This window comes from Sander vitreus, chromosome 22 (assembly GCF_031162955.1).
Source record: "Sander vitreus isolate 19-12246 chromosome 22, sanVit1, whole genome shotgun sequence".
Taxonomy (NCBI): domain Eukaryota; kingdom Metazoa; phylum Chordata; class Actinopteri; order Perciformes; family Percidae; genus Sander; species Sander vitreus.
This window is the reverse complement of record NC_135876.1, coordinates 10,030,439-10,043,967: the sequence shown is the minus strand read 5'-3', so window position 1 is coordinate 10,043,967 and position 13,529 is coordinate 10,030,439. Positions and strand designations below refer to the sequence as shown.

The 13,529-nt window shown below is 40.5% G+C and overlaps 1 protein-coding gene across 1 annotated transcript; it reads left to right on the top strand.

Moving 5' to 3' along the window:
* Positions 1 to 312: 312 nt before the first annotated feature.
* On the top strand, positions 313 to 4,152 carry bloc1s5 (biogenesis of lysosomal organelles complex-1, subunit 5, muted). The gene is made up of 5 exons (XM_078280926.1): positions 313 to 648; positions 1,098 to 1,180; positions 2,184 to 2,304; positions 2,834 to 2,892; positions 3,162 to 4,152. The coding sequence occupies exons 1-5, from the start codon at positions 630 to 632 to the stop codon at positions 3,333 to 3,335; spliced, it is 456 nt and encodes a 151-aa protein (XP_078137052.1). The 5' UTR covers positions 313 to 629; the 3' UTR covers positions 3,336 to 4,152.
* The last annotated feature ends 9,377 nt before the right edge of the window (positions 4,153 to 13,529 follow it).

Here is a 13,529-nt window from a genome sequence, read left to right as displayed (position 1 = left end):
ACTAGGTTTTGATGTCACTCTGCTCCACCACAGAGCAAGACTGACATCTGCTGTCCTCAGTCAAGCAAAACCTCAGTCTACACTACTGTCTCTTATCCGGTGTGTCTCTCTCTCACACACACACACACAAAAGCTCGTCACTGTAGCTTACCTTAAATCAAGACTGCATGAGAGAGTATTTTAAGTGGACTGGTAAAAAAGAAGAAGCTCAAACCACGAGAGGACATCTTACTAAAGTGAATGTGACACCCCTCTCTCAGCCGTTTGGTTCAGTCCATGGCCTCGTACCCGGAAGTAGTAGTAAATATTTACATTGCAGTCATCTGACTTCCATTCACATGACTGCAGTTGGCAAAAGAGCATTGCCGTTTTTGTCATATTGTAGGTGGTCTTTATTACTATGTCATTAAAATATAGCCTACGTTAATGACTGATAGTTTAGGTCAGCTAGGTAGCGTTTTCGCTTTCACAATTAGTTGCCAGTTAGCTGAGCATTTGGAACATTTAGCAAGTGATTAGCTAGCACTTAGTTAGTAACTAGCTAGCTGGTTGAGCTAGCTGCTCCAAAGGAGACAACTTTAATTTAACTAGTAACTACTAAAATCAACGTGCCAGCAGAGTTTGTAAGAATGGACAAAATTGCTAAAGGTGAGTGAAATCCACAGCAGAAAAAATTCTTCTCATTGTCGGCATGTTAGCGTGTTTTCCTCGCTGTTTACCTTTTATTATCCTATTAGCTGATAAGGTAGGCCTACAGATAGATAAGAGTCTATTCAAAGTATCATTTTTTAGTGTCAGCAACAGTGTGATAGACATTATGATTTGTTTGATTTTCTTATTCAACACTATACTTTCTCAAGCTTTCAAAAGAAGGAATAAGGTTGGTATTAGGTTAATAATTAATAATGATACAATGATGGCCTACCTTGTATAGCAAGCAGGCTATCTAACACATAACATTAAAGGCATGCGCAGATTATTAAGGTGTGCTTGAATTATGGTTTTAAAACATGATACTAACTTTCATAATGTTGTTAAAATGTGTGTTTTCCAGTGTTGTTTTAACCGAATCTAATTTGAGCTGTTTGGTGCTGCAGATGTGGGTGATATCCAGTCCCGACTGTTAGACCACAGACCAATCATCAATGCAGAGGTCCGCTACTTCGTGAGAGAGTTTGAGGTACCCGCATGACAAATATATTATTTATAAGGCTAAAGACCATTTTTAAAATTCTAGAATTATTTACAGTTGTGATGATGACGTAACACGGTGCCTTGGTGTTTGTCTTGTGGGTTCAGTGCCACTGATGAAAGATATTTGGACTTTTTACCTTTTTTATTTAGATTTGTTTGTCCTTCAACACTGCTGTCACTGACTAAGCTGTACATCAGTCGCTGAGAATCTGCAGGCCACACCAATTGAAAGTTTTTAGTGCAGATTGGCTTGTTCAGAAATATTTCTTAGCCAAATAACATATTTAGTGGAAGGATTTATTACTTTAAAAATACAGTATTTTTCTGTTATTAAAAAGTCAATGCCATGAGTGTCATTTGTCTCACTCATTTTAATGAAAGCTATATGTTAAGACCCAGTGCAAGACTAAACGACTTTAAGTGCTCATATTATGCTTTTTGGCTTTTTCCCTTTCCTTTTATTGTTTTTATCTTTTTGTGCATGTTTAGGTTTACAAAGTGAAAAAGCCCAAAGTCCACCCCAAAGGGACTTACCATCTCCAACAGAAAACACTGTTCAAACTGCTCCAAACAGCTCTGTTGTAGTCCAGCCTTTACTTCCGTGACGAACGTGCGTCACTTTGTAACACACGTTATAATGCTCGCCTAGCTGCTAGCGTGGCACACCCTCATACTCTGCTTCTGACTGGCTAGCAGTACTTACTGCACATGTGCGACTCCCAACAAAGATGGAACAGAAGTGAGATGCCTCACTCTGTAGCTAAAACAGAGAGCTCAACACACAGGGTGAAAAGAGGAGCTGCAGCAATGTGCAGCACAACAAAAATATGGTGTTTTTTGAAAATTAAACCACATAAATGTATTCTTGTACAATCTCTAAATACAATTATGAACCTGAAAATTAGCATAATATGAGCACTTTAAGAAACTTGTGTTTTCAGTGTACTGTGTGGTATGTGTGTGACAACACTGAGCTTTCGGCTGTTTAGGAAAAACGTGGACACAGGGAGAGCAGACTGCTGGAGAACCTCAATAAAATGGTTTCGGAAACAAATGAGCAAATCCTGCCAACAGATTTAGAGGGCATGCTGTCTGATGTTGTTAAACGGTGTAAGTCTCCTCTCTCAGATTCACACTTGAGAATGTGCCAAGATTGTGTCATTACATGCTTCACCTGGCATCTAATTAGACACTAAGATTTGTTGCCATATCTTTAGAAATAAAGTAATATAATGCAATATTTTATGAAAACAATGTGCTGATTGCCATGTCTATTGCTAATGTGTGTGTGTGTGTGTGTGTGTGTGTGTGTGTGTGTGTGTGTGTGTGTGTGTGTGTGTGTGTGTGTGTGTGTGTGTGTGTGTGTGTGTGTGTGTGTGTGTGTGTGTGTGTGTTCCAAATCGTGAATATGAAAGTGTGATTAACAACGTGGCATTTCACAGGCCATCAAACTCAAAAGTTTCTGTCTTTAGCACATGAGATATATATATATATATAAAAGAGACATTCAACAACACACTGTTTTGAATAACTGTACTATATTTTGAATTCCTATGATGATCTGATGACACAAGAAAGTTATTTTGATCTATGTTGTGTTTTGAATATAAATATTAAGAATATGTTTTGTCTCCCACAGTGGAGGCTGCTAATCACATGGCAGAGAGAGTCCAGCAGAGGGAGCTAGAGGCACAGCAGGTAAAAACTACCCAAGGCAAAGGACTTCTAACAGGTGGACACATTATCATAGCCTAGAAAAAAAACAATTGGATTGCAGATTGTACAGGCATTTATGATATTGTGTCTACTATACTGTATATACAGCATCTGTAGGCTGAATGCCAGTTTCCAGACACCACATGATCAGCATCTATAGTGTTGTGTATAAATGCAAGAAGTTAGAAGTAGTACAATGAAGGAGAATTGAGACAAACATCATCATTTCTCATCTTCTTGTGTCCTTCCAGAGCATGCAGCTGCAGGTGAACATGGAACGTTTGAAAGATGATTGGGCAGAGTTTCTAAAAGAACAGCAGAGATTAAAGGAGGAGGTGAATGAAGAGCACGCCAAGGCTGTAGGACAACTTAGCACCAAGTACAGCGAAAAGAAGAAGGACTTGACCAAGTTTTCACTCCTCTAATCAGTTGATGTTTGCGAGGGTGTGAGTCGTCAGAGGGTGTGAGACGTCAGTTCTGCATGTGCAAAACTATCGCCTTTGATTGATGAACTCGGCCGTTGGCATAAAACGTAGAGGTTTTGCGCCTGCACAAGACTCAACATTTTCCAAATCGTGAATATGAAAGTGTGATTAACAACGTGGCATTTCACAGGCCATCAAACTCAAAAGTTTCTGTCTTTAGCGCATGGAATTTTCACGGCACTTAAAAGGTCTGGAATATGTCATTTTTAAACAAGCAATCATGTGATTGTTCCTTGGCCGTGAAGTTTTCAACATTTCAAGATTTTTAATGGATGCCTGCCTGAAGGGTGCTGATGATAAATTTGCATCTGCCTCAAGTTGAAAGGAACCTGGAGTTTAGCACCAAGGCGAGATATTCTAAGCACTGAAAGCCAGATCATTAAATGTTAAAGGAGCCCTTCTGAGCAGGTGTGTTTAAAGCACAAGTGTTGTAGAAACAAGCTCAAACTAAACAGTTTCCAGAACAAATCATTCCTCATCAGCTATCCCGTGTTTGGAACATTTGACCTCTGACATTAACTTTGTGTAAACCAACTGTCTGTGAAGTAACTTTCATTATAAAAGGCCTTTGCTGAAACCAATTTAAATGATCAGCAGCAGCTGTTTTTTGTTTGCTTTGCCACCTCAAATCTGATTTAAATGAGTTACCAATATTTTCATTGCTGTTTAAACAGAAAAAAACATGAATCACATGATTTTGTTTTTCTAGTTTGAATTTCTGTCTGGTCATGTGTACATATAAAAAGATAAACACAAAGTGTTCATTTCTATTTTGCATTTTGTATTTATCATATTAATTGCACACTAAGGCATTTACAACAGTGAAAATACTCACCTTATACAGTTTTATCCCAGTTATACAGCAAACACAATAATATATAAAAGTTGTAATATATAAAAGTCTGTGTGGGTCTTGACCCTGAAGCGGAGGTTGATGTTAGACTCACAGCACTTTTAATGAAGGGTTTTGTTTTTGCTCCAGACAATGGTAGGCTGTTGGACAGGTTAATGGATGGGTGGGCACGCTGGGCACATTCCTGGCATGGCTGAGAACAGAGTTCATCTCAGACAATGTAATAGAACAAATATTTTAGATACCCCCCTTCACATCCCTACTACACACTCCTTTAAACTGCCCAGACACCTCAGCTGTCAAATGTATCATCTAAAGAAGCAAGTTTAGACTTCACCTCATCCATCAGCCAAAGTAAAACACAGTTCCTGTAAGAAAAATAAGAATAAAACAAAACAAGCCAGCAGTGGAGCCCTTCCACTGTGACAACACAGCTGAACTCAGTTACTGTATGTATCCCCTTTCACAGAAGCTGCAGCTTTTTTTCCATTTGGCTAGCTATGACCTGCCCCCCGCTCTCATGCACAACCACGTGTGTGTGTGTGTGTGTGTGTGTGTGTGTGTGAGAGAGAGACAGAGTCAGTGATGGCTGGCGTCAGAGATCAGAGAGGGCACTGACATGCCAGCAGATGTACGTCTGCATGTGTGTGCATGCCTTTCCTCTGCCTCGGTGACTGCAGCTGTCCAATTTGGAGACAGCCCATCATCAGCTAACGAGGAGCGACAATACGGAAACGTGGCCCACCTCTGCCAGCAAGGCACCTTTTCATCTGCCCTTGTTTATTTTTTGGTTTTGTTGGAAAGAAAGAAAAACAGTCAGAGTACACGAAAGGTCACCGTTAAAGTCATATGAGTGTTAGCTATTCATGAGTAGAGTCATAAGCTTAAACCAAGTACTTGTTGGGCCTGATAAGTATAGGATTTATGTGTTTGAATGACTTTTGGCATTGCTGTGTAATGTCAGATTAGAAAAGAAATCAGCCACAGTTTGGATAACTTTGTGAACTGATTTTAGTTCAGGGAACACATAAACGTGGTTCTTATAGGATTAAACACTTGGTGCACTTGTAGATCTGGACATTAGTTTGATCATATCTCTGGTTAATGCCAGGCCTGCTCTTTGATGGTTCAGAAAAGACCTGCCTAATGACCAGGCTGAGGCAGTGTGGGAGAGCTCCCAGGTCCATCTCCAAAGCACTAAGACCATTGCTGTCAACAATAATAATAATGTGCTTTGCCAAACTAAATTGACATTAAGCAATCTGGGATTTAGATCAACATCTGTTTGAGGCTGAGGGATTGCAACAACAACAGGTTTCGACATTCATAGGAATTTGGGTTCTAAGTTAAAGTGCAGGCTGAAAAGTAAAATAAAGCCAGAAATCTTAGCACCTGGTCAAGTCATTGTTGAGTGACTGGTATTGATCAACAAGTTGCACAGCGCCCTAATTAGTGGTGTAAAACAGGAAAATTCAAACTGTAGATTGACATTAGATTAATTAACATTAGAGCTATCTGAGATCTTTAGAGAGCATCTGGTTTATCTGGATAGATATTCGTCAAACATTAATAGGAAACTGTTACGTGTCCCATGTACTCAGGCTACTGGCACAGAAACCTTTCCTCTACACCGACCAGTAAGGCGACTCCATGTGCAGAAAAGGGTTGGGCACTGGCTAAAATCTCCCCTTATCATCCTCCTCAGCCTGCTGCCTCATGTCTCTGGACCGTTGTTGGTTTGTTTTTTGTCTCCAGTGTGCATCAGAGAGCAGCGTGCTCTTCCTGTTTTGAAGGGAGAGCAGTGCTCTCGGGCCATGGAGCTGCCATTCCCCGTGCCAACACAAATGGTGAAGGAAACAGCAGCACCCAGCTGGAGCTCTTTTGGGCAACGGACAGAGATAAGGGGTGTGTTGGTTAATGCAATCTGATGCTCTGTCTGAAAAGAGCTTTCCACATCCACTGGAAAAGAATGAAATGTATCACAGGGATGATAATATAATGAAGACAACAGGATCTGATTTTAGTCTATGATGAATTTGGAGCCAACAGAACTGTTGAAGATTGGCTTGAATGACAGAACAAATTCAGTTTAAATTAGCCTACAACGCTGCTCAGCACTAAATATTCCCAACATCTGCTTGTAACTGTGACCAAATCTCAACATGTCAATAAAACTACACTTGACACTAATTGCATGCATATGAAGTATGTGAGGTCTGCTTTACTTATTTCTGGCAACCCAGCAAAAAAATGTATGTAGTTTTTGGATTTGTTAATAATATATATATATATATATATATATATTAATACACACACACACACACACAATATACTGTACATGTGATCCATGTACGTACATACATATACACATTTAAACAACCAGCTCTATGAGGATTGTATACAGTGAGACAATAGGGCAATGCAAAAGTGCAAATAGTGCTGCAATAAAATAATTAAAGAAATATAACAGGTTGCTTATATATCTGAGGTAGGTGGATATGCAGTGTATATTTGACAGATATTTGTTAAATGTTTAAATTATGTGTTTAACACTATGACATATATAATTTATTGGAAAGGTGGATGCTTGGTGTTACAAGGGTATTGCACAGGGATTGGTCCTGACATTATGGACTGGTGTTAAGTGTTCCCTCAATGGTGTTTTAAGCCCCCAACGTCGGCTTCAAGGCAGCGCTGTAACCATCGACTTCAAGGCACCTAACCCTAACCCTAACCATTGCCTAATCCTAGTGCATTCCAGGCAGCGCTGCCTGAAAGATGACATTGGGGGCTTAAAACACCAAACACCTAAGTGTTCCTCATAGTGACAGCCTGTGGGAAAAAGCTGTTCTTGTGTCTGGTTGTTCTGTAGCGCATGTAACATACAGGTAATTGTGATTGCAAGATACTGTACTGGAGTTTTGTCTCTGGCTTCTTTATCAGGATAAAATGTACACTTTTATGAGTGTTGGTCAAACGCAGCTTGTGTTATGGCTTGATATGTAACTATTTATGCACTCTTCTTTACTGCTGGACTGTTTTGAAACTAATAAAATACCAGTGGAGGTTAAATTTCCTTGAAGAAACAAATAAAATACACATGATCTCAGAGGAGTGCTACAGTTTTCTATGAAGCTGACAGCAAACCTGGCGTTACTAAACATTTTCTTTTTGGCGTTATTGCCTTTTCATTTCAGTCGACTGATGAGAAAAAGCAGGTCTAACAGAAACACAATTTCACTGTTTTGTGTTGGAACAAAAGAAAGGGAGTAGGTATTCATCACCCCTGCTTATGAGAATTTTCAGCCTCTGCATGCTCACTCCCTTTCTTTTGTGCTACATGATGGGCCCCTGTTACTCAATTACTAAGGGGTCCAAAATGAAAATGCCAATGAACAAAAGCACCGTGCTTCCAAGTTAATAACCCGGCATAAAACCACCCCAGGGAGTCGGTGATGGGTCCTGGGCGAATGGCAATGCAGGTGGCAATATGAATTCTTTGGCAATAGCAAACATTCACCCAGTGGATCTCTAAATAAGAGAGGGAGAGCTCTCAAAGCTGCAGTAAAACAAATTAAGAAATTGATATTTCTCTGAGGGAACGTTGCAAGGCATGCTGGATAGTCTCAGACTCTGGCATCTTAGAAAATGAGCACTGGGTGACATATAAAAGCAATCACTGGAAAGAAAAGGAATGAAAATTAAACGTCCCACCTTTCACTATAAATGCCAGCGATCTCTTATTAACAAGAACTGATATGCTTTCTGGTGACAGCTGACACTGTGACATGTCAGTTTTCTTTCTGTACAGTGAGCAGAAGCATGGTTTCTTAACCAGATTTCTTGATCAGATTATCTTTCTTTGAAAGACACACACTCCATTGCCGTCTTCTGTGCAATAGAGAGCCAAAGGTCTAATTAGCTGAACTTTTTGTGATGTTTTGCGTCTGTTCAGTTTCATCAGACAGCCTCGCTAATACAACAGCTCAGTGCTCCTGCCAGGTCCAAGAAACACAGATAAGAGTCCAGCAACAACAAACACCTTCCTCAGTCAATCACAGGGCAAACAATGGCCAGAGAGGACGCGGAAAACGGCCTGTCATCGGCCAGTGGCCACCAGCTGCAACAAAGCTTGTTGTCGTCTAGATTCCTGAACCGTAGAGGAATGTCTAGCTTCTCTGCCAACCACATACCTTCTCAATTGCTTTGATTTTCCCTGTTTTCTGTACCAGGCAGGTATTTTCCTGATGCTATCTCTCTTTGACTGTTGCTGTTTCAATGATACCCTAAAACTATATAACAGAAATTCTTACAGTATCCAAATAATAGTAAGAAAGTTTGCGCATATGAAAAAAGTTGAACTTGCCCAAACTGTATTAAACCAGCAGGAACTGATTTCTTTTGCCACTGGTGGGCAGCAGAAACAAGCTGTAAACTCAATACTGACATATTATTACCTTTTTCAGTTGATAGCTAATTTGTTAGGAAACATAGTTTACTATTAACTCATCCAACCAATCACAATCATCTTGGGCGGTGCTAAGCACCGGGAAAAGCAGTGGTGCCACTGCAAAATAGCCTCAGGAATGAACTTGTTTTGGTGGAACATGTGTACGTTCAAAAGTTGTTTTCAGTCGTGCAACAGAAAACTTAGATCGGACAGATAGTCTAGCTAGCTGTCTGGATTTACCCTGCAGAGATCTGAGAAACCATTTGCTCCTAGCCTTTTTTTTAATCAAGTATTTATAACTCATTGTTTGAGTATTGGCCTATAAGTCATTAAACAGAGAGGGGGAAGGTAAGCAATATAAAGGTTGGTAAAATAAGTAACAGAGATGTTATAGATGTTGTATGTAAAGTGAAAATCTTTGAAAATTGAAAATGAAACAGTCAAAATATTCAAGTATGTTGTTCATGAGTTCAGTGTTCGCCCCTGAATGTGACTTTGTGAGAACTTCAGCCATACCCACAGGGCTTTTCCAAAGGAATCTTTTTTTTCAGTTTCTTCAACATTAGGACTACTATAAAATAAAACTGATATAGCTGTAAAAGTTCAAATAGTCAATGAAATCAGACACCATTCTCAGTAAACAGGTGATTTCCAGATTCGGTCCAGATGTTTGCAGCCATCATTTCTTACTGATCAGCTCTAATTTACTGTCTGTCACTTTAACCTATAGCAAAAAATAAAGGTCAATGCCAAGAAATAATCTATCTAATACATTTCCCAATACAAAATGTGTCCCTTTCATCATTTTGAGATTTTTAAGAACTAATTACACACATCATAGATTGTAAAATGATTGTTAGTTATATAAACTACACCAAAAAATGTGAATCGGCTGTAAATAACAGTGACTGTAGGATTCTTCTTTCTTTCAGTATAGACGGAAGCTTTTCGGATGCCTCCCAGCTCATGATAAATGATAGGCATCTTAAAAAAAAAAAAAAAAAAGATTATCCCTGAACATTTTTGGGAGGCTAAAGTGTAAAAGAAAAGAAGAAAAAGACAAGCTCCCAAAGTAGGGAATATTTCACATAGCTAACTAAGCATAACACTCCTTAAAAAAATACTTTTGTCCCATTTACCATTTGTCAGTTGGACCCAAGACAGAGTGATTTCTCCAGTTGTTCTCAGAGTGAGCCCTTTGCTCTCAATGAATGATCTCACGATGAGCTCTCCAAGGAGCATCTCATATCCACCTACCTCAGCCCCTGAAACCCAATAAATCAATCAGTTGTGCTTTACAAGCCTGTGTGTGTGTGTGTTACCCATTCAGGAAATAGAGATTCCCTGCTGTGGATCATAGCTAAAACCCCATCCTGACTGACAGAACAATGAGGCAGATGGGAGATGGGGGAACAAGGTGCACACTTGTTTGTGCCTCTGTGTAGATGTGGTTTTTGTGTCTGTGTGTGTGTTTCTTGCGGCTCTAGCCCATGAACCCCCATCTGAATGTGAGTCAGCCTCTGATCCCCGCCTTCTTCAGGGAGGCCCGGCTCTTGGCAGAGGAATGCATGGGAGTGGGCTCTTTCAATAAAGGCAACTCTCTTTCAGGGCCCTGGGACGGCCCTGGGCTTTACTTTTCATCATTTCCCTCCCGTCTCTCTGAACCCAAGTGGGCTGCTGCTTTTGCTACTGCTGCTGCTTCGTTTCAAGCATAATGGCTTTACCTTGAGGCTGAGGGAGAAAGAAACAGAGGAAGGGAGTCCAGAGCTTAAATTATGACTCACCTACTGCATGCCCATGTTAAGCACAGAGTGTCATGCCATGTTGTTAGATTTTAACATGGTTGTGTGTGTCATTCAGCAGATAATGCAGAATCATGTATTTAACCAGATATTTTAAAACAGCCAGGATTTTGCACCAACTTAGGTAGAAAGAAACCTGGAGAAACGGGTGAAGGAAAGTCATGTAAAACAAGTGTGCCCCTTTTACAGAACGGACATTTATAGTTTGACATTTTGGGAAATACACTTGTTTCTTGCAACAACAAAAAAGAGATGAGAAAGTTGATACCACTCTCATGTCTGTACTCTAAATGTGAAGCTACAGCCAGCAGCAGATTAGCTTAGCTGTTAGTTAGTGAGCTTTAGAGGTGCTGGTAGGTGGATTTAGTTACTTACAGACAGGGCCAGGCTAGCTGTTTCTAAGCTAAGCTAAATGGCTGCTGGCTTTAGCTTCATATTTAACACACAGACATGAGAGTAGTTGATCTTCTCATCTAACTGTCAGCAAGAAAGCCAATAAGCAATTTCCCAAAATGTCATACAATTCCTTTTAGAGGTGAGGAAGATGTCAGAGGTGAAGATTTACACCTACTCAGTTAGTGACTTCCAAGCCTTTAACTACCTCTCTTTTAATGATCCATTGAATTCATAAATTTAAACTTGTACTCATTTCTCTGTAGTGTCATTGATGTCTAGCAGACATGTGGCTGGAGTACAACTAAGCTTTTTTGACAGCTATGATATGGGGAGAAGAGAAAAAGTCCAGGTAAAGGCGCAACAGATAAAGCAAATAAGTAATGACAACAGTAAAAGAAAAACTGAGAGAGATAAGAGGAAAGAGAGGAACAAAGATAAGGAAGAAGGACGTGAAAGATGGGATAGGAGGGAAAGACACAGAGAAGGGAAGACTGGTCCCTGGCCTGCAGTTCAAAGCAGGCAGTGAGCAGCAGCTCCAGGCGGTCCTCCCAGCACCTGCTGCTGCCCCACAGCCAAGTCAAACACATTATTCCAGCAGACGCACTGCTTTATGGCTTCTGTGGAGAGACCTTTACCGGGTCCATGACTTCCTCTGTGGACGCTCAGAGGTGCAGGCTGCTTTGACACACACAAACACACACACACACACAGAAAAACTCAGAGGCTTCCTAAAACTGGTTCTTACGCACTGCCTACACAGGGAGACACATCCAGGAGAGTACACACACACACACAGGCACAACTTTCCTATGTGTGATCCATCCGATCATTTTATTGCACATCTGCTTGAGAGTGGATAAATCCAGACACCTGTCGGAATCATAACCTCACCTAAAGTACCTAAGGACTGATGAAGCAGGCGTACAATAAAAGACTTTTACAGTAAAACATAAACACCTGGTTCAAGCATTGTGCCCCTGTCTGCCCACTCTAATGCAGCGCTCTGTTAAAGGGACCTGGGTTGTGGTTGGACCCAAGTCAATATGGAGCAGAGAACAAATCATCCTTAGGAAAACAGTAAACATCTGTTTTGTGACTTGGCCACCTCTCACTGGCAATGTCAGGCTGACCTCAATGAGGCTGGGCCCCTTTTACATTTTCCATGAGAGCAAGCGGGAGTACCAGTAAGTGGGTGACAGCATCTGTAATTTCTTTTTTTTCTTCAAAAAGCAGGGGAAAATAAAAACAAACCTTGACGCAATGAAGGCAGGTACTGGGGCACTCTTAACGTGTCTTGCAGTATGTCCAGAAAGAATAAAACCATGGACAGTCTTTATATATGGCTTTTGCTCAGGCAAAGTGAAGCCTCATTGGTTATTGATGACATTTCCGTTTCGCCTCGTATACTGTCTGCTGAAATATCACTTTAGAGCACTACTTTCCTTGTAGCTTCAAGCCGCTTGATTTGTAGGTTGTAAATGATATTTGGATGCACTGCACACATAAGAGCAACCTTGCATTTTCATTTCTTGGATCAAAACACAGTATGTCATCCTCTACTGATCTTTGTAAGGCAATTCTGTTTTCTATTTCAGAGGCTGGGCCCAGCTCCCAAAACGGCTCCCATGGAGCTGTTAGCATTTCAATGGTTGCTCAAGGGCACTTTAGCAGAGTGGATGCTCTCCAATGTGTGGGCTTCAAGTAGGTCTCTGTTATTATTTTTACCACAATATTAATCAGTGTAGCATATTGCGTTTGATAATGCTAAGGGCGATAGATCAATAGACCCTTTTAAAATATCTCAAACACGCTAAACATCCATCCATTGTTTCTTTTAATGATGGTTAATTAGAACATTAAAAATATCAAAAATATAATGTATAGTTTTCATTTGCAAGCTCTACTATTTTCAGCTGAGCTTAAAACTTCCCACTCCCACTGAGGGATATGGTGATAGCCGGAAGTGGCTGGCCTGCAATCTGGAAACACCAGGATGTCTATGAGGCTGGGCCCAATTTCTCCTCTTCTCTCATACTCCTTGTTCTCTACTGTCTTCTCCCTCTCTCTGTCCCACCTCAACCCCCTCACAATCTGGCCAGTATGATGGCTTTACCAGCAGGAAGTGGGGCTTTTACAGTGAAGGCTCTGGACCAAGAAGCATCTGTGAGAGGCAGAGTCCAAGTCCAGGTGGGCCCTGTCACCACTTGTTGTGTTTCACCTCAATGTTCCCCAAATTGCAGTCCCGTGCAACTAATTTTACACTTGAAAAGATAGAGAAGACAATAAATGGCAAGTGATAGCCTGAGTCTCATGACAGGGCTGCTTACAACTCCATGGTGATCACCATTAGAGGTATGTAAACAAGATCAAAATGTCAATATGTTTGCATTTTACACAGGAAATGAAACTCTACCGCACATTGAAGAAAAGGAACTTCTTCAATCATACTCTTTTTGCCAAAAATGTTCATTCACACTTTGCACCGAGCAGACGATAGAAGTTGACAATATAGAGGAAGTAAAAGTTGTATGAAATTCAGCGCCTTTGCCAATACTCAAGATTCAATTTCATGATGTTTGAAGCCATTTTTGCAGGAGCATGTTTTTTTTCCTCAAAAAACAGCCAATTCCAGT